The sequence below is a fragment of the Ctenopharyngodon idella genome, chromosome 22 (assembly GCF_019924925.1).
Source record: "Ctenopharyngodon idella isolate HZGC_01 chromosome 22, HZGC01, whole genome shotgun sequence".
NCBI lineage: Eukaryota > Metazoa > Chordata > Actinopteri > Cypriniformes > Xenocyprididae > Ctenopharyngodon > Ctenopharyngodon idella.
Window position 1 is genome coordinate 1,795,511 of NC_067241.1, and position 22,684 is coordinate 1,818,194.

Here is a 22,684-nt window from a genome sequence, read left to right on the forward strand (position 1 = left end):
TTTGTGCATCTCTCTCTCTCTCTCTCTCTCTCTCTCTATATTGATATCTGAGCGCGAGGGCTTTTCAGTGCATTCGTTGCTATAATATACTGCTATAATATTCATGAGGTGAGGCGTATCTATCTATTAAAGGACATGCTCCATGCACTTTGCCCACCCATAACACCAGAACCGTTTTCAGAACCGAAACTTAGAAATCTTGCACGGTTCCATTTCCGGTTCCTTAAAAAAAAACAACAAAAAAAAAACACTCTTCTGGATAAGAACCGGTTCTCGGTTCCCAACCCTAATCAAAACACAATTCAATATACAGTGCAAAGCATAAATGAGTACACCCCCTCTGAAACTTAACAAATTCAGCAATCACTCTTTTCTTAGAAGATATTTTAGGGTTCTTTAGAGATATAATGTTCCAGCAATTAAATTGTTCTTGACAATTAAAAGTGTTACATAGCCCATTGAATCATTAAAGCTGACTACAATGGAAGCACTTGAGAGAGAACTGTCAGAAGACTTATTTCTTCAAAAGAGGACAGTGGTACAAGATGATTACCAAATCATTGTTTTAAGTGTGAAAATATAACAAAAGTAACAGAAATTCACAAACAATGGACTTGTGGCAAGGCCCCTGAAATAATCAGGCCTTCATTTTAAGCTTTCATTTAGTGATGAGGGATTTTTTTGCTAGACAAAGAGCAGGAAAAATACCAAGCGAGTGTCTCAGAGCCAGGAAAAGCTATGAAAAGAGTGACTGTTTATCTCACAGAGTAAGATGCAGCCTGCAGAAATGACATGTATGGTTGTTGTTCTCACTGGAACTACCTACTGTAGCCTAAGCACAATAAAATCAGTTAGCCTTTTCCAAGGCCCATATTTACAAAATAAAGACTTCTGGGAACCCATACTCTGGTCTCATGAGACCAAATCAATCATTTTGGGTCTAACAGCAACCAAAATGTTCTGGTGTTGCTAGAGGAGGAGTACAGTAAGAAGTTCCTGTTTCCCACAGTAAAGTTCAGTGGTAAGTAAAGCTCTTATATAGGGATGTATGAGTGCTGAAGGTGTGAGGGAATTGTGCTTTATCAATGCTGTCATGAATTCACACACCACTATGTGATTTAATACACAAACTTGAAACAGAAAATGCTACCCTCTCCTCATACCCTGAGTGTTGGGAATTTTTTCAACATGACAATGGTGATATGCATTCTCCCATGCATGAAAAACCTTCTGTGGACATGTATTTCACCCAGTCTTAACTCTCTTAAGCACCTGTGGGGGATTTTGTAGAGACGAGTTGAGCAACACTCCCCATTAAAGATCAGGGCATTTAAGGAGCTCATCATCCAGGAGTTAAACAGGACAGATGTGACCATTTGCCATGAACTTGTACACTCTGTGCCAAGAAGGGTCAGAGCAGTATACTTAAAATTATAGAGCACATACTAAGTACTAGAATAATATATATTTGATGAATTAAATCTAGGGTGTACTCATTTCTGCAATCCTTTATTTAAACAAAATTGGCTAATTTACTTATTTTATGGATATTAATGAGATATATTTCTCTGTTTTTATTAAGTATACGTTTAATATATTTCAGTTTTGCCATCTTTCCATGAATTGTATTAGTGATCGTTGAGAAAATACATCTTTTGTATTTGTTCAGAGGGGGTGTACTCATTTATGCTGTGCACTGTACATGAGCACTTATGCTGCAAGTGCCGTTGTATCGTGCATTAGCATTTTTCTATCATAGATGGTCCCAAAATTTTTACTACGAAGGGCCAAAAATTCAAACTTGAGGGCAGCCGGCCCGAAAATACATGTTGCATTATATCCAACTATATTATATTAAAATAATTTAAAATCAAATTCACAGTTGTAAAGTAAAATAAGTTATTATAACTATTATTTTCTTAAATATTAGATTTTTTTTTTTATTTTACAGTGAAATATTACAATAGTAATATTTCTTATTTTGCTTTTATTTAGAATTTTGTATATTCTTTATTTTTTATTGTTGTTATTATTGTATAGCCATAATGATTTATAATATAAAATACAAACAAGCACAGCAAACTTAGAATTTTTTAAAATGGCATTAAATCACAATCACAATTTTTTTAATAAGAAAAATCGCAATTAGAATTTTCCCCAAATCATGCAGCCGTAGTTTCTGCTAATGTTTTACAGTTGTAATGTAAAATGAAATAATTATTTTTATTAAATACTCATTTTTTATTTTACAGTGAAATATTACAACAGTAATATTTCTTTTGCTTTTATTTAGATTTTTTTCCTGATAATTTACTCACTTCCATGTCATCCTAGATGTTCATGTCTTTCTTTCTTCAGTCAAAAATAAATTAAGGTTTTGGAGGAAAACATTCCGGGATTTTTCTCATTATAGTGGACTTCATTGGGGTTCAACGGGTTGAAGGTCCAAATTCGATGCAGCTTCAAAGGGCTCTACACGATCCCAGCTGAGGAATAAGGGTTCTATCTAGCTAAATGATTGGTCAATTTTTAACCACAAATGCTCGTCTTGCACTGCTGTGCAATGTGCCACGCATTACGTAATTACGTTGGGAAGGTAATGCGTGACTTAGGTGGAAGTACTGATCCAGTGTCTACAAAGCAAACATGCAAAAGTCCATCGCCCTTTACCAAAAAAGATAAAACAGCGATGTTGGACGATTTTGAAGTTGGAGGAGAAAATGAGATGTTTTTCGAGTTTTTTGATCTATTTAGTAGATCTTGGTTGTAAGCAGAATATTTTAAACTTGATCTTCAGTAATTATTCAATTTCATGCAGCATCGTGAAGCATCATCAAACTAAAAAAGTGATTTTGACGTGATTCATTTAAATACATCCCAAGTTACCAAGAGGAGTGTTACGGTATTCCCTTGAGCTTTAAGAGCCCTGGCATGAATTGCAGCCTGTAGCCATTGGCATTTCTAACTGGTGTCAAGATGTCAGAGGTAGTTTTGTGTTCTGGATATTGATCTGAGTGGCAGGAACAGGTGTTTTCAGTCATTTAGCATGCTGGCCGTCAGTGAGAACATCCTCACATCCTTGACTCGCTCACTGGATGAAGTCCAACGCTCCTCACAATCCTCTCTTTCCTTGAAACTCTTATTTTCATTCATGAATTATTTTTTTGATTATGATGAGGCGGTCAACAGATACTTCTCCTCTTATAAGGGCAGAGACGGAAGATGACTGTTCTCAGCAGTTGATTTGTTGCATAATAACAGATAAGGATGTGCAAGGTGGTTTGAATTTTTCAAAGTTTTGACGATTACAAGGCCACTGTGGTTGGGAGTTTGACGCAAGACACCGGAACGGTGGAGTGTATTTTTAGGTGGTCATCAGCGCAACTCCTTAGTCAGATTTCAAGAGTTCCTGTTTTGTTTTTCTTTGACCCTCCCAAAATTCCCAAAAAAAGATTCAGGCGTGAATCTTCAAACGTGCATTCATATTAACCTTGCTCTGGTGTGCAAATTTTATTTGTCATGCAGTTTGGCTGAAAATAAAAAAAGACTGGAGTAATGATGCTGAAAATTCAGTTTTGATCACAGGAATAATTACATTTTAAAGTGTTAGTTCACCCACAAATATCTCATCATTTACTCACCCTCATGTCGTTCCAAACCTGTAAGACTTTCATTCATCTTCGAAACACAAATGAAGATATTTTAAATGAAATATGAGAAATTTCTGTTCCTCCATTGACAGTCTACACAACCACCACTTTAAGGCTTCAAAAATTCATAAAGAGATTGTAAAACTAATCCATGTGAATTGAGTGGTTTAGTCCAAATTTTCTAAAGAGACACGATCGCTTTATATGAAGAACAGATTGAATTTAGTCTTTTATTCACATATAAAAATTGATCAGTGAACATAAACAGAAGCTCAACTGAACCTGCATAAAACACGAGAACAAACCACACTGGTTCTTGCAGAAGCTCAAACGTGCTACGTAACACGAGAATGAACCTCATTGATTCTTGCTGAAGCTTTTTGAAGCGTTAAAGTTTCAGTTGTGTAGACTGTCAATGGAGGGACAGAAATCACTCAGATTTCATTAAAATATCTTCATTTCCATTCCGAAAATGAACGAAAGTCTTACCGGTTTGTAACGACATGAGGATGAGTAATTAATGACAGAATTTTCATTTTTGGGTGAACTAACCCTTTAACATATGTTGAAATAGAAATTTTAAATTGTAATAGTATTTCACAATATTGCTGTTTTTATTGTATTTTTCATCAAATAAATGCAGGCATAAGAGGCTTTATTTATACTAGATGTAGAGGCCTTTTATTTATAACATTTAAAAAATCTTCCCAACCACAAACTTTTGAACGGTAGTGTAACTTTAAAACATTAGTAAGCATAAATTCTTTGAAACAGGCTGAGCAGACTACTGTGTCAGTGTAAGATGTAACATATTCCACTAAATACAGGAAGCAGACAGATAGTTCAAGTCTACAGCATACAGTATTCCTGATCTTCACCAACTGGATATAGTAAGTGCGCTGCACTTGTTTTCCAGTAAAAGTGTCTAGACATTCTTAAAACAAGATGAATTTACTTAAAAGCAATTTGCAGAAGATATTAAGACTTGTTTAGATTTATTTACTTATAACCAGAAAACATATTTGCCAATAGAGAAAGAAAAACAGGCTTAATTCAAGATACATTTTTTGTTTGTCAAGGTTTTTTTTTTTGTGTGTGTGTGTGTGTGTGTGTGTGTGTGAGAGAGAGAGATGCATCACTTTGAGCTCCTCAGAGTTTAGTTGTGAAATCAGTGTCATTGGGGTTATGGGACACAGAGAACATTGGACACTGGAAACATACACTAGAGCCTCTAGCATGATGTAAACAGTAAACTTATTGCACATTTCATCTATGAGCATTATTATGGTCATATAATATAGATATCTGTTTGTGGTGGCCTTTTCGTACTTGTTGTTAATTAATTTAATATACAACAATATACCACAGCATGACTGAATGCTATTTTTTTATTTACTGGAAAACAGACAAAAATATTCAGAAAATTATATTTTGCAGTTTAAGATGACAATTAACTGGTGCCGCATGGCGATTCTCAGGCCATGTCCAGCTGTTAAATGTGACCTGGAACAACATATCTAATCAAGTTGTTTGTATATGTTATCTCAGATAAAAAGGTATTTGAAGATAAAATTGTGATGCTGCATTCATCCCATGTTGTAATTACCTTAATTACAACCCAGACTTACTACTTGGAGCTGTTCACATCCTCAGACTTGATATTATGTGTTTCTATGGCAACAAAATAAATCTGTGTACAGTAGTTTGATTAATTAGTAGACAAAAAACAACAACAACAACAAAAAACAATACAAGAAGTAACAGTAAACGTATTTATTTAAAGGGTTGGTTGATTTATGATTTCCCTTTTTTTAACTTTAGTGTGTAATGTTGCTGTTTGAGCATAAACAACATCTGCAAAGTTCGACGCTCAAAGTTCAATGCAAAGGGAGATTTTCTTTTAAGGATTACAGCAAACAGCTGGTAGGGACTATAACGAGCTTCTTCCCGGGTTAGTGACATCACAAACCCTAAAATTTACAAAGACGCTGCCCCCGAGAACACGCAACAAAGGGGTGAGGCCATGTTATTGCAATTCAGAACGTAACACAAATGCAATAGCATGTCATAAAAGCAAGATGACAACATAAGTTATAACCGTAATTTAACTAAACTATACCTGTTCTTTCTTCATGCAGCATATATTCTCTGGCTCTGTAGGTACCTTACAACAGTTCCCACACAAGCAATTTATAGATTATCATGACAGATTATGCTAATCAATGACTTTAAGATAGTTAACTCCACATCAGCTACATAAATTCATCAACTAACTGTTCAGAAACGTCCTGTTGCATTCTACACGTTGTCACTTCTTCTTGAGTTTCTCCATCATTTTCTGACTCCGGTTTGAACATAAAAGGCTAAACAGTTTCTGACATTTTCAGTGAGTCTGAGGTAATCGGAGCTGCTAACACAAGCTCTTGAAACTCCGCCCTCTTCTTGAGATCAGCAGCTCATTTGCATTTAAAGGGACACACAAAAACTGAGCGTTTTTGCTCACCCTCAAAAAGTGACAAATTTAACATGTTATAAAAAATTATCTGGGGTGTATTTTGAGCTAAAACTTAACATACACACTCTGGGGACATCAGAGACTTATTTTACATCTTGTAAAAGTGGCATTATATGACCCTTTTAACAGTAAGCTTATTTAGCGGGACATTTGAGAATAAATACTCATCCAACTCTGTGCTAGCTACGTTAAACTGTATTGTATTTATTTCATTTATTTTCACATTAATCTTGCATTATTAAGACATTAATAGCCAATTATAGAAAATTGTTACAGAGAAATATTACAAGATAACTGAAGAAAATAAACAATAAGTAAAATTTAGCTTAATTTCTCTTTTGCAAGTTTTTGCACTCATATTTTAAGTAAATTTCACATGGATGGAATTAAGTAAAATCAGTAAGTTACTAAACCTAACAACAAAAGCAATGATACAACAATGTAAATACAACAAGAAAACAGTTAAAAATGCACCCTTATAAATTATTCATGCCCCAGTGCATGATGGGAACACTGGTCATTTTATAACTTTGATACTTGCTCAAAGAATCATTGTAAACATAACACACATGAATTCAGTACTAATATAGAATTTACTTTTTTTTTTTTTAATTCTTGCCTGAACTAACTTATTCAATGTAGAAATTACATTTTGTTTTTTCTGTAGTATTTACGGTAGCACTTTATTTTACAGCCCTGTTCCCCATGTACATACTATATACTTATTATAGTAATTACAATAACTGTGTAATAACTAGGTGGTACTAACCTGAACCTACACCTAAATCTAACCTTAACCCATGTAGTTACCTTGTATTACCCAGTACTTTCTTATTAGTACACATAAGTGCACATACTGTAAAAAAAAGTGCAACCGTATTTACTTCACCACAGAATCATTTTTATCAGTGTTTAACTGCATTTTCCCGCTGAAGCTGCTGCCATTTTGTGTGTTTCCGCATGAAGTTTCAGTGGTCAGGTTATACAATTCAAAGCTCTTTGAAAAAAACTGAATTTGAAAATCTGAAGTTGTAATTATGAGTTCTACGCGGACTTGAAAGCTTTTTTTAGCGTCCAACTAAAACGTTTCAGGATAAAAAAAACAACATATATAAATAAAGTTTTGAGAACATTATTAAAGATCACTCTGAACAAACATTCTATTAACGTTACTGGAAGAACATTTGTTCATTACTTTGAGAGAACCTTTCTGAATAAATGTGTTTATTTTGTGGTGATTATTCAAATAAATGATTACTTTATGCCAAAAATAACTGATTGTAATAATGCTTTAAAACACCCAATAGCAGAATCTTAAAATAATTGATGATGAATGAATGAATCAAGGCAGAGCAATGCTGTAAATCAGATAAACTCTCTGAAGAGCTGCGTTTACCCAAAATGTTCCCTCCCTGTCACCTCATTCTGTGAAGTGTGAGTGTGTCAGTGTTTCCAGCAGAGTTGATAAAAGTTGAGTGTTGTGTGACTGAACAAAAATACAGAGAAGAGTAGATTGAGTCATGTCAGTATCATTAGACTCGAAGCATAAATGCAGTGTTAACTTTGTCAGTGTGAACAGTTCAGCAGTCAGTAAATGGAGTACAGAAGACCTCTGGTGAATGACACAAGCCAAGAGGTAGGACACTTATATGCTGAATAAAAGTCTGTTTTATGTTAGAGATCTGAGATGATTAGTACAACAAAGAGATGTTTGTACTTGCTTCTGAACAAATGTAATTTCCATTAGAGATGCCAAACGCTAAACTGCTTGAAGAAACTTTTCGGTTCACTTGGGCCCCAAGCTTTGTTCTTGCAGTACATTTGAATTTCATGCTCTTTGTGAACCTTTGCAAATTTTCTGAAGCTTTGCAGTACCAATAGACAAACAATTGAGTCAATTTATGATTATTTCATTGATCCAATAGTTATTCTGGCTTGTCTGGAATAGTTAGGCCAACTTCTTCCATGTTTCAATTTCAAAATGTATTGATAAATTATATTAGTGTAACAAAGTATGTTTGATATCAGCAATATCCGAGTGTGATTTCAGTGTTGTTATCATTAACAAACAAATGTTTTTCAATAAATTTAAATAAAGCTATTAATAAATTATAAATATTAGATCTTAAAATAATAATAATAAAAAAAAGAAATATCAAAAGAAATAACAGAGCCTCTGCTTTTAAACAACTAAAAACATTTTATTCTAGCTTCTTGCATTCTTTTTTTATCAACACTTGAATGTGGGTAAATTTCATTAAAAAAAAAAAAAAAAAAAGTAACATTTTGAACAAAAAGCTGAGAAAATCATGTTTTTGTCAAAGACTGCTTCCGGATCGGATTCAGATGATTAAAACACAGATGGAGTAGATTGAGTCTATCAACACTCCCAAAGCTCCACAGTCCTGTACCTCGTCCTGGGTCGACGTTTCATTCTGTTAGCCAGTTTTAATTAATGTTAATGTTAATGTTAATGTTAATGTTTGATGATCGCATTATTTAACATGGGCATAAGTAATGCTTCTATAATTTTTTTTCTGCCTCTTATTTGCCTGTGTTTTGATCAGCAAATTCAGTACTCTTTCTGAAGATGCGTAATAGCGCCCCCTACCGAATAACTGTGAAAGCATGGATTGCCAGAAAATTCCGTCAACGATGGGGAAGTATTATAAATGTTATAAATATAAGTGTCATAAATGATGGAAAATTCTGTCAGTATTGGGGAAAGAGTTAATAGTGACATCGAATTAAATTTGACTTCTTTACCTGACCTGTTCACTTTCTTACATGCTTGTGGTCTTATTGTGAACAATTCATCTGTACACCTTATTCCAGATTTTAAAATTGTAATTGTAAACTTTAACAAAAAAAACAACAACAACTAATAACTAACTTAACAACTATTCGGCTGTTGTCACCAATCTCCATGATAAAAATCAAGTCCTGCCTATATTTTTTTTTATGTTATAATATTTTTATATGTTATAACATCCCATAATAATAAACAGATAAATGGATTCTACTAGGGCTGTAACTAACGATTATTTTGATAATCGATTAGTTGGCCGATTTTTTTATTTTTATTTTTTTTTTCCTCGATTAATCAGATAAAAATCCTAATTTTATTTTTTTTGACAAAAAACACATTATTGCACATCCTGTCCAGTGTACTTCAAACAAATGTGCCAGTTGAATGTTATGAAACCATACAGTGCTTAATGTATTAGACTACCTGTCATAATAAAGAGAGAACACAAATATTTTATGAATCTATCAAAACTTGTTTAAAGCTAAAAATGTTATTGCCTATTACTTGGCAAATAACAAACTGAAACAACTAAATAGTCATTATTCACACATAATATCCAAAAAAACTTAATAACAGTCTGTTGTTATTGACTGTAATTGGGCATCTGTAAAAAAACAAAAAAACAAACAAATATAAAGTGCTGTGGAACTATAAGTTCATAACTATAAGGAACTAAGTTCATGGATAACAACAATAATTATATTGTAGCATTAGAAGCATACCGCTGTGACTAAAGAACACATACTTTACTGAATGAGCACTGGCAAAATAGAAATGATCGCCTAAATTTGTAACATATACAGATAAGGATATAGCCGTAGAATGAACGTTTTGAGCTGAGGATGCACGTGTATCTGTCAAAGCGCCTGACAGGGTAAGCCATTACGCTAATGCATTAGCTTGAAGCTTAGAATTCTCATGTTTTGATCAGCTTTGATCTCGTACCTTTCCTGCAGCTGCTCAATCTGTTTCCTTCAATATTTTTAGATGCGTTTTTGTAAATAGAAATGCGTTATTCAGTGCTGTAATTTGACATGACTGGCAGAAGTTTTCTGTACACAGTGGGCAGACCAGACTAATCGATAATGAGAATCGTTGTCGATGATTTTCATTATCGATTATTATCGATTTTATCGAATAGTTGTTGGAGCCCTAGATTGTACACATTTTGCATTATGTAAATCAACATTATATTGGCCATCTGAATGTTTAATATCTGCAATAGACATTAAAAATCAGATTGTTCAACCAGTAGTTGCTGAATTGACATGGTCTACAGTATTTTAGTTCCAGTATATTTTAGTTCCAGTAAAAATGTGTAATTTGTCTGTCTATAAATTTCAAGCACACTTCAATTCGATGCAAGTGAAAAACAGGCTATGAGGTTGAATATAAGATCTAAAGTCTATTACAGCACAGCTAGTTTGTTGTTACATGTGTTTTCTCAGCTCAAGTGAGCCTGAGCTAAAAGACAGAGTTTAAGCTCAGCAAACAAGTGAGGAGAGAATGAATAAAACTTAATTATGGAAATGGGAGGCAACAAGTTGAAATCGAATGAAGTGGTCCCCACCCATCCTGTAAATATTACAACAAAGAGCCCCACTATATGTCAGCTGTGATGGCTTACAACAGACTGTAAACATTACTGAAAATAGCTTCTTCCTCTTTTAATGTTTGCTTCACTTGTTAACATACAGCAAAGTCTTTTTAGGTTTTCTCAGAAACTACATTTGTGTGAGAAAGATTCATTTTTAATCATTCTGTTTTCATAGTACTTCTGAAACAAAGGAAATGTTTGGAATAGCATTCTAGCATGCTACTCTATGTACACTACTTTTAACATCTATTAGTTTTTAACATCTACTTTTTGACACATTATTTGATTGTACTACTAACCCAGCTAACAGGGAACGTTCTCAGAACTTTGGCTAACTTTCTGGCAAGGTTCTCTCAAAGTTATGAACAAACGTTCTTACAGTAACGTTAATAGAACGTTTATTTGTAGTTATCTGGTCTTTAATAATGTTCTCAAAAAATTAACACAAAAACATTCTTTGTGCACTGTTCATGGAACTTTTTCAGTTGGATGTTCATTTAACATTTCTTAAATGTTACTACTTGTTTCAGAGAACATTCAGAATTAACGTTCCCATAATGTTTGCAAAATGATAACATGGAATGTTCTTTTAACGCATAAATAAGAAAAAAAAAAACATTTTAAAAAATGTTTTGAATGTTCAGAGAACATTTAGAAATAACTTTTTCACAGTAAAACATACATAATTTTGCTAGCTGGGAAAAGTCTGTTGTCTTTCATTTTCAATCAATCAATTTCTTACTCATTTGTGTTGCCAGTGTAAAATTAAGCAACATTACCATTAGTATCATCACTCAAAAATGTCCCCACATGACATTTGTTACGCACTAATATGTTTGGTTAGATAAATGTATTATGTTGCATATATAAGTGAAAATTAGGAAAATATGCCTTTTACTTCATTTACTTCAAATTCTTCCATTAGACATTTTAAATTTTCTTTCAACTTTAATGCTTTGTTCAAATGATGGTTCTTACTCTTTTTAGACATTTCAGAGGAAATACATAAGTATATGTGGTAAAACTTTACAATAAGCACTTATACAGCATTTATTAATCTTTGTCAATGTTAATTTCAACATTTACTAATACATTATTAAAATCTTGGTAACAATAGTTAATGCACTGTGAACTAACACGAACAAACAATGAACTACTGTATTTTCATTAACTAACGTTAACAAAGATTAGTACATACAGTAACAAATGTATTGCTCATGGTTAGTTCATGTTATTTAATACATTAACTAATGTCTAACTAATGCCGTATATGCAGTAAGCAGTATGCTAGTATTCCATTCTGAACATAAGCCTGTCTCTCTCACTTTCTCTCTCGCTCTCTCGCTGTTTGTGTGTGTGTGTGTGTGTGTGTGTGGTGTAGGCCTGTCGAGCTGTGAAAGAAAAGTGTGCTATCAAACATGCTTTGTTATAATTAACACAACACTGTTTGCCAGGAGAGAGAGTAAGAGAGAGAGAGAGAGAGAGAGCGAGCATGTGCGAATTTGCAGAAAGTTGGCACCTGTACCTGTTCCCCCTCCTTCCCGCACCACCTGTAATGACCTGCGTCTGTCTCAGAGAAGGTGACTGTGAAGGTGACAGAGAAAGCGCCCTCTAGTGTTCAGGGCAGTGTGTGTTCAGAAAGAAAACCTCAGAAATATGACAAGACTGCATTGTCAGGTGTATAAACACGGCCCGCATCTGAGATATGGTTTTGTTATCCTTGTGATGATGATAATGTTGTTATAATGATTTTATCATATTATCATGTCATGGTGGTGCTTGAGCCCCTGCCCTTTTGATCGCGATTCATACTGACAGAGACCCACAACCAGAACCAGAACACGCTTTTGCCCCTACCCGGAGGTCTGTACACGCCACTGCATTTCAGTATTTTTAACTGTTAATATATTTCCTATTATTTTCAAAGGTGCTTCTCCTTGTATTATATAACACATGCCAAATCAATTCATTTTATACATTCATGTCATATAGTAAAACATTTACAATAAAATTAATGGCTAGTAATACAGTAAAATATGAATAAAGTAAAATGCATGAAGTAAAAATTAATTATTACAGTAGAAAAAATATAAATATCAAGTAAAAAATATCACAAAAATAATTAAAATAAAATAAATACTACCATGATTTGTTACTATGTATATTTTATTATTTTAATTATGGTATTATAGTAATATTAATGTATTACAGTAAAAATTACTATAATGTAATGATTTATATCACTATTAAAATTAGAATGAAAGACTTTACAAAAAGTAAAAAAAAAAATGTTTTGTTCCTCTTTATTATTTACTAGGCTACTTTTATGTTTTGAAGCTGTATAAATATTTAAAAATCTTAACATACGATTTTATTAATTTAATTTTAACTTAATTATTTAAACTTGAACTAATTATTTTAAAACATACTTATATACATAAATTTCTAAATTACATATATATATATATATATATATATATATATATAATCGGATTGGATAGTGAGATGCCTAAAGATCCGATACGATTCTGATTCCAGAATCTATATCTATCTATATATATCTATATCTATATATATATATATAGCATTAAAGTAATGACAAAGATATTTTTGCAGTTTGTGAATAGTAATTTCGAGGGAAAATGTACATGAAAATGCAATGTCAGTGAAAAAAAAAAAAAAAAAAAAAAAAACCTGTAATGGTCTGAACATTTACATTGTCTTGAGCTCTTTGATGAGATTCACCCTTACACTCCCTGCACCGTCATGTGCAGCAGTGTAGTGTGTTTAGCGCTGTGGGGTCGTGTGTGAGCGAGTGCTGCGTCTCTCCCCGTGTGCCCCTGTGTACGGACTGGCTGTTGGTGCCTCCCCTTTTGACACGCTCCCAGCGTAGCCGGACCAGCGTGACTCTCAGAGCTGTCCAAGGGCGCGCAGTGCACCTTCAGCACAGGAAATAAAGATGGAGGCTCTGGGTGTCCAAGTGCAAAGACCCTGCGTTTTTCATTGCAGCCGCTTGTGAGTACTTGTGGAGGAGTGTGTGTGTGTGTGTGTGTGTGTGTGTGTGTGTGTGTGTGTGTGTGTTGAGTCTGTGTGTGTCTGGAGGGCTATGGGAGGGATGGAGAGTTTGTTTGGGTGTAGTATAAATAAATCTGTGACTATAAATATCCCTGTGCTGTGTGTCCTGTAACTTAGAGATAGAATAAGCATGAGGTGAGCGTCAGAGTACACTTGATGGTGTTTTAATAGCTATATATTGCTGATCATCAGTATTAGTTTGGAGTTTTGAGTATTCACAAGCTGAGAGTATAATTACTTGAATTTCCCAGTTGTTGCTGCACCACATAAATCTCATTTTTGACATGTATTGTGTTTTATATAGTATCATGGGACATGACTCGTCTCAAATGAGCAGTATATACTACTTTAACAGCACATGGCAGCGCTCTGAGGTGAGTGGAGGAGGTCAGCCTCCTTCTGATGCAGCTCTCTGATTGGCTAGGGCAGTGTCCGGGTCTGGGGGTGTGGCCACAAAGGACTGTGAACTCATTGTTTTTCCTGACACACATACACACATCGGAGCAGAGATGGTCTACTCATGCCACACACACAGCAAAATGGAAAATTACCCCGAGCATTACACACACACACACACACACACACACACACACACACACACATTCTTTTTATAATGACAACAGAAAATGTGCTTGGAGTGGCCAGTTCAGCGGCAGAGATTTGCTTGTCATGATAAGCACTGTTGTGTAGAAGTGGCATTTAGTTTATAAGCTCTTAAAATATAAGACACATGATCACTCTGTACTTTTCATTATATTGCCTGCTGCTCTGACAGTGTCAGATTACAAACTAAAACCTATATAACTAGAATTGCATATAATGATAATGTTGTATCATGGTAGTAGTATACATCTGTGGATCCCCTAAAGGGGACATGGTGATAAAAAAAAAAATATCTGAAGATGGAGGAAAAATTCTATTTTGTGTTTGCTCGCAAAACTTTGCGCTCACCCTAGAAACTTTGTATTTCCATTTGTGTCCTCTTACAAATGTTTTGTCTTCCCCTGATAAACTTTGAGTTTGCTCATGAAACTTTTGCATTCCCCCGTGAAACATTATAATTAAATACATTAACCATTTTTTTTGTTGAATTTCTATTATATGGTGATATATACAGAGCCTCTAAAAAGACAAGTTGATGGGAGGAAAAAGTAGATTTCAATACTTTTTTTTTTTTGATCGCAAAAAGTATACTTTCCCCTGAGAAACTTGTGTTTGCTCACAAAACTGGTGATGGAAATAATATGAGGTGGCAGGAAAACCTGTTTCAATGCGTATGTGAGCAAATGCCAAAGTTTCCTTGGGAGAACACAATTCTTTCACGAGAGAACACAAAACTTGAAAAGTTTCACAGGGGAAAGCAGTGCTTTTTTTTTGAGAGAGAACACAAGTTTTCCAATCCTATGCAAAGTTTCAGGTGGAACGATAAAGTTTTGTGAGCAAATACAATGCTTCACAGAGGAATGCAAACGTTTTGCGAGCAAATCCAAAGTTTGTCAGATGAACGCAACACTTTTTTTGAGAGAGAGAGCACAAAAGTTTTCCGAGCCCATGCAAAGTTTCAGGTGGAACAGTAATAATTTAATTTATTTATTGTCATAAAAACCTGGTTGTCTGGAATTTTTCTTGGTGAACTCATCCACAATTATGACACTGAGACAAAGAAAAAGCACATACATACATACATAGATACATATATCCCAAGCGTTACAAACAATGAAATATTGATGCATAAATACCAGAAGAGTTAAGAGCATGAACCATCCTACAGTGAGTGCTGTTCAAGAAACGCGCAGACTTAGTTTTAATTGATCTTAGTTGTCTGCCTGAAGGTAGAGGAGATAAAGTTTTGTGAGCAAATACTGTACATTGTTTCAGTGAGGAATCTAAAGTTTGCCTGGTGAATTTGTGAAAAGAACACAAAAGTTTTGCGAGCAAAATCAAAGTTTCTAGGAGGAATGCAAAAGTTTTATAAGCCAATATGAAGTTTGTCAGGGGCTCGCATAACTTTTGTGAGAGAGTGCAAAAGTTTTCCGAGTGAACACAAAGTTAAAATTTTGCAAGAAAATGGCTGTTTTTGGACAATACAATGGATTTAAATTCTTTGCAATGAAAGGCACTTCATATCATATTAATATTTTCTTATAGTGGATGCAAACCAAAAATAAGATTATTCAATAAGATTATTATTTGTATACTTTTAAAAATGCACCTGTTACACTGACCATTTATGTGCATAGAAAGCTAAAAGGTATTTTTGCATATATGCCTAAAATCTTGATGTTGAAAAAAAAACCCATCATGTCCATGTTAGTGGTCTCACCTACTATAAGAGGAGGGACTTTGAACTTTAGTAACCTGATCATTGATTGGTTGATGTATGTTTTATGAATTTGGCTTTAGCAAAGCACTTGTATGGTCATCAGAGAAACAGATACAGAATACCAAATATTAAGTCCCATCAGTAAAGGGTGTTAAAGGTGATCCACAGCGTTTTAGTCCTGAGTGAATCAGTCATTGCCTTTGATTCAGTAGTCATGATTCAGTCGTGCCAGACAAACCATGATCAGTTTTTAAACTGAGGAACTATGATGCATCAAAACACGCGTGTTAGCCACTGCTGACCTAGAATCAATGTCCCTGCATTTCTTCTTCCTCTCCTTTCTTCTTAGTTTTCTTCCCCAATTTTTGTAACTGTTTCATAAGTTTGATTGTGTAAAAATGTTATGGAGTTTAGTCAGGGCTGATGCCATATTTAACTTGAATGAAATCGAGGTTGTGAGGGACACAAGTAAATAGGTTAAAGTTTTGTTTAATGTGGTGTTGATCGTTTAGTCAACAAAACATTGAAAATATGACTTTTTTGAATACTTCCAGTTGACCAAAAGCACTGGAAAAAGTAAAATTAGATGTGACCTAAGATGTCTGTTCTGACACAAAAACATTAGTTTTCCTCCCATCTCATTTTTTTTTCTTCATCTCATTTTTGTCCCTTTAAGGGCTCGGTACAATAGTAATATTTTGTTTTCATTTCATATCAGTAATTTTCACATTTTTATTTAGTTACAGTAATAATTAATTAATAAATAATAACAATAAAAATAATAATTATTATTGTTATATATAATATATAGCCATATATAATAACAAAGTTTTGGCCAAATTGTGCAACCCTAAAAATAAGCATAGCAAACCAGTTTTTTTTAAATTGCAACTGAATATTTTATCAGAAAAATCAGAATTCGCTTATTCCCCCCAAAATTGTGCAGCCTTATATAAGCATTATAACTACAAATCTACTATAAAAATTGCAATTGTGCCATTTTTCTTAACAGTTTTGTTCTTTAAAATGAAATAGCACCCCCCCCACACACACACACACAAAACAAAACAAAACAAATGCTTTTAGTTTGATTCAAATAAAATTGTTGATGCTACTTGCAGTGCAACTTTGATTAACAAGCCTTAATATGTCTTGTCAGAAACAGAAATGTAAAGTTGTAGACAATGAGATTACACATGTTTAAACCACAATGCTAAGCAAGTGCTGTAGACTAGCGTTTGACAGGGCCAGACAGGCTAATTAGAGCGATTACTGCACAGCTGGATTGGCTGGCTGCTCGGCGGAGGCGCATCAAAAGGATCAGCGGTGAGGAGAAGGCCTCATCTCGACAGCACGTCGTCTGGTTTTCTGGGTGGAAAAACGTGCAGTGTTTGGAGCAAGCAGTTCCTCTACTGAATCATGAAGAGAACTGAAAGTGCATGAGGGAACGTTGTGTAAGTTCCTCAGCTGGATTGGGATCTTTGCAGTACTGTAGAAGAAACGGATGGCGAAATAGTGGGAAGAAAACTCCTCCAAAGCTGTGGGAGAAAGAAAACATAAACAGCCACAAAACTGAAAACATCAGCTGATGTAGAGGAAGTAGAGCACGGTTTTGTTGCATTACATGGGTTTTCACCTTTAGATCTTGTTTTTGGAAGAGAGAAGAGAGAGATTTGCTTGATTTGCTTCGTTGTTACGATTCGTCACATTGAATCAGCATCAGGAAGGTCCGGCCCGGTTCTGTGATTACTCCACAAACATCAACTACTCACCGCGTATTAACAACGACACTGTTAGACTTCAGTGTTAGAGGTAGTAGTTAAGGCCTTAAATGCTTAAAATAAGTTTATATTTAAAACTAATTATGTTTACTACAGTTCATATTTGATGCTGATTGGTCAATTATGTCATTCTGCAGTCAATTATGTTTGTATGATGATGCTAAATTGACTGTGTCCGATATCCTGTGCTAGTTTTTTGTTGCTCTTCCTTCTGCCATAATAATTTTTTTCATCTGTTTATTTAGTAAGTTGCTGTGTTTTTTGATATTACTTACTAAATCTACTTAGTCCTGTCCAATTAAAGACAAAAAGCCCATAAAAATATAAACCTTTTTGAAGTCTTAGCCTAGCGGTTACCTTGCTTGTTACAACATATTGACCCATATTTGAAGCCATCTTGCATCATTTCCCAATTCCATTTCCTCCTCTATTCTCTGTCATTTGTACTATGAATAAAAAGGACAGAAACTGTGCTTTCAAAATGTCAGTGATGTTTGCATGATGCTAGGATGATTGCTACCCTTGCTAAAAAGAACTACTTAATTGTACTGAATGTGCACTTGTAGTGCACTTCAACTCTTAAAAGTATATATTTTTAAAAACATTTTACTTGCAGATAATATAATGTTAATGAAATAAAAGGTTTCTTAACACTTAAGTACACTTAGTGTTAAACTTAGTTTGTAATAATGTCAAATTAAGTTATAAAGTACATTTTAAAAATTTTTTTAGTAATATTTTGTCATGCTTTAAAGAAGTACACTTATTTTAATGTGTTGACTAACATACTAAAGCACATGTAAAGTACTTGATTATAATTTTAACTGTAGTGTTATTTGATATTATATTTAAAGTTATAATATATTTATTATCATATATTTTAAAGGGACTGAATTAGAACTTCATCATTACAAATGTGTAATTACAAATATATTTGGTAATGCATGACAGTAGAATTGACATTGAAGTATATTTTAATTTACCATAAATGCTTGTCAGTAAATTCAGCAGTACACCATATTTAAAATAAAAAAGTAATTATAAAATTACATATAAAGATGCACTTAAGTACTACTTAAGTGGGTCAAAAAAGCACTCTAAATATTAGCTAATTGTGTTTATTATGTTTAAACTATAATAAAGTTTAATTTCATTGCAATAAAAATACAATTAAGTGTCCAAAAACACTACATTTGATTCACACTTAAGTATATTTTTTAGAGTATATTATTTTTAGTGTGTCATATAGGGGTTTCTTACGGGGCTTTTTTCAGTGTAAGTCTGTGGGATTTTTTTCACCCATTTTATTGTCCACTATACAGTAGGTAAAAATTCCAACAAACTGCATGATTTTGTATATCATGTCAGTAGAACATTTGTGGGCTAAGTTATGCAAGTTTAACACTTAGGTGTTTGTTCAAATTCATAACTGTATAGTAGTGATGCTTGTATTAGCTTAGCTTTCCAGTCAGTTTCCATATTTCCAATCCAACTCTATCCCTGTGGTCAAAATCATTATGCTTCCTAATTAACGACCAGGATCTCAAAATAATTAAATTATCCAGCACCTAGTGTACCAAACATTGTCCCTCTACAGAGCCCCACTTTCTTCCCTGACTCTCTGTCTGTCTGTCTGACTACAGTAATCCATCTGAGCAGCAGCATGGCTCCTCTAAGCCCCCGCTGGGTTCGTCGGCCGTGACCTCTCGTATCCTGCTCCGCCAGCAGCTGATGCGCGAGCAGCTCCAAGAGCAGGAACGGCGAGAGCAGCAGAGACGGCAGAGCTCAGTGTACGCACAGCCCTCCGTCACCCAGAGCCCCGCCATCAACGTCAGCGCACCCAGCGGCCTGCCCAGCGCCACCCAGGTGCCTATGGAAGTGCTGAAGGTAACGCAGGCCGATTAGAATCAGACATATTAAATAATAGTCTGAAAAATTAGATTCTTTGAAATGCAACAGCTTATTGAAACTTTAGACAAAATACATATATAAAAATCTAAGATAAGTATGTGTATGTGTTTTGTTTTTTTTGTATCATATTTGATACATCAGGCCTTTATTGCTCATATAATATAATATAATATAGGAAAAAATGGAGCTCAAACTTGAGAAGGAAAAAAACCAATCACTTTAATTCAGAGGCCCAAACTGAGCAAAAACTTGCAGTTTGGTGCAGATGCTGATATTTATATGACCAAAAAGTAAGATGAAATTCTGATAGCTTGTGATGTAAATCAATTAATTCTTTTTAACAGTATAGCAGATTAATTATGTAAAATTCATATAAATCAGTTTTCACTCTGTATCTCCTAATAATGTCTTAGTAATTTGATATTTAAATGCTTAGTTTTATGATCAAAGCTCTGTTGTTTTAAAACATAAAATGCAATGCAATACAATGTTGATTTATAGATGAACCTTCCTCAAAAGCCTGATGATTATATTTGATACTCACGTTTTAACATGATTTTTCAAAAAAATGATGTATTGATAAGTTGCTTCAGTCCAGGAAATTTTAATATTGAAATATTAGTAATATTATTAAAAGTTATTCTTACATTTGCTTTATAAAAAGTTTTTAGGATTTCACAGCAAAAACTTGAATGAACCACATCCTCATTTTACTTGAGCATGTTGATAATTTAGAGGCATTGGAAATGTGTGTATCAAACATGATAGTGTAGGCAAATAGGGATAAGATTTAATGGCAGTGTTTTTACAATTTACCGTCATGTTGTGTTTATATTATAGGTGCTTCCCTTTCTTGGCATGTCGGCTAAGAATGTCATAAAAAATTGCAACTGAGATTATGAAGTGAATTCAAACTCTGCATTTAATGCAATGCAATAAAAAATCCTTACAGGCTGCGTTGCATGTAAAAACAAACATACAACGTCAACAGTAAAGTCTGATGCATGAAACAAATGACTCATTTGCGGCAGTTCGTTTAAGTGAATCAAAAATGTACAGCATGACCAGTGTAGCCCAATTTCCTAAATAAAATTTTCTGAGGCATTTTTTTAAATGAAAATTTAAAAAAGATCTGAATCAGTCTGAAACACTTCCCTATATCGTGCTATTAGCAGAAAAAGATAATTTGAAAAGAGATAAAAATAAATTGAGAATCACTATTTTTTTGTTTCAAACAGAGATCATGGTTCTCCTGCAATTATCAACAGACAACTAAACAAAATAACGTAATTTACTAGAGGTTCTGACAATGTTAATTGCTGCAATCTATTTAAAATGTTTAATTAATCAATGAATTATTTTAAAAAGACTGTTTGAATGATTCAATGACTCACTCATAAATACTTGTTTCATTACTGGATGAATCAGCATTTTTGAATGAATCTCGTGAATGAATGATTCAATGACAAATACATTTTTTAACAGTCACTTGTCGCCACCTACTATACAATCGCTATTTTAGTGCCAAGTTACTTTCAAAAGGTGATTTACTCTATTTGATTGCTACCATAGACATCGGTGTTCATATCTGAAATATAAACTTTTATCCCAAGACTTCTGTGAAAATATGAATATTTGTAACACCGAAATAACGATACTGTGTGGTTTAGGGCTGCACGATTAATCAGGCGATTAGAAATTTTTTTTTGGCTTAGTGCGATTATGAAATCGCAAAGCTGCGATATTTTTTTTATTTTTATGCGCAGCTTGTCAATGAACTATGGCTCCAAATGCTAATCCATCTGAAAGCACTGCGAGTTTGAATCGCTTATAATGTGCATTTGAAAAAAGCAACACGCGTCAAACACCTTTCCAGACATGAGAAGCATTTATTAACATCTTGTCCAACAAAAGACAACATTTAATAACATGTTTTTACTCCAAACTCACTTCATAATGACAGTTGAGCATTCTTCTGTGAGATGATGTGGCTTCTTACACAGAATAAGGCAGTCGTGTGTTTATTAGTCATGTTTAATCAATCAAAGCATTTCAGTCTTCTGTTTATTCAGCTACAGCAATAGTATGGGATTTCCTGGACATATTTGCAGTTTCTGCGTGAAGGCGCCCTCTGGCTTTCAGATGGAGAAGCATTTACTACTGATCACAGAGCCGTACAGCTCTGACAAGCTGCGCATAAAATAATTGCAGCCTTTGCCAAATCGTGTGCGATAAAATTGCGATAAATCGCGCAGCCCTAGTGTGGTTGAAAAGACTGATTGTGAAGCAGTTTCATACCTATATACATGATAGCTGCTCTCTCTGGATCAGCAGCAGTACCAACTCAGATCTGAATGTTCCAGTGTGATTTTGTCAAAGGGTTAACTGGAGGTCAGCACAGATAGCCTCATGGGCAGCGACATATAGCGTCGTTGCACTTCGGGCGACCCGAGTTTGAGTCCCGGCTCGTGGACCTTTCCCAATCCTGTGTCCCTCTTCTCTCTCTCACCTCACTTCCTATTCTCTCTTTACTATCCTTCATAATAAAAGGCAAAAATTGCCAAAAATAAATCTATTATCAAAAAAATTAGATAGGAGAATTGTTGTCATTTAGGAATAAGATTGCGTGGGTGTTTAAATAGAGATCGCAATCTTTTAACGATTAATATTACAGCTCTATAATCTAGCAACAAAGTTGCTAAGTTGGCAACACTGGCAAGATTGTCATCAAACCATTTCTTCACTATGACAATAGTTGTCCTGAAAGAGGAAAATGATTATAGAAGAAGACTGTTTATGTTTGCTATAGCACCCCTTGTGGGTGACTCCGAGATTGCAGCGCATACTCTCACTGCATCATGAATTCTGACACACTTTGGAATGTAACAACGTGTGAAATCGAAGAATTGGACAGGATTTCACAGTGAAGCCTCAGTTGACCATGTCATAGCTGATTGTCTATGGCTTCATTCTCCATGACTTTTCATGGTTTGGCTGTGCTGGCATTAGCATATCATGAATTT

General features: G+C 34.3%; 1 protein-coding gene across 7 annotated transcripts in view; it reads left to right on the forward strand.

The window, feature by feature from the left end:
• Positions 1-22,684, forward strand: part of mitfb (melanocyte inducing transcription factor b) — a 74,067-nt gene that overhangs the window by 2,825 nt on the left and 48,558 nt on the right. For 4 of the 7 annotated variants that reach the window (XM_051880943.1, XM_051880945.1, XM_051880948.1 and 1 more), the window contains exon 2: positions 19,394-19,637. In XM_051880943.1, the coding sequence (XP_051736903.1) occupies positions 19,394-19,637 (244 nt within the window). Of the gene's footprint in view, positions 1-7,676; positions 7,802-13,089; positions 13,587-17,605; positions 17,782-19,393; positions 19,638-22,684 lie in introns of those variants that run through there. The other 3 variants (XM_051880947.1, XM_051880944.1, XM_051880949.1) reach the window with 3 other exon arrangements.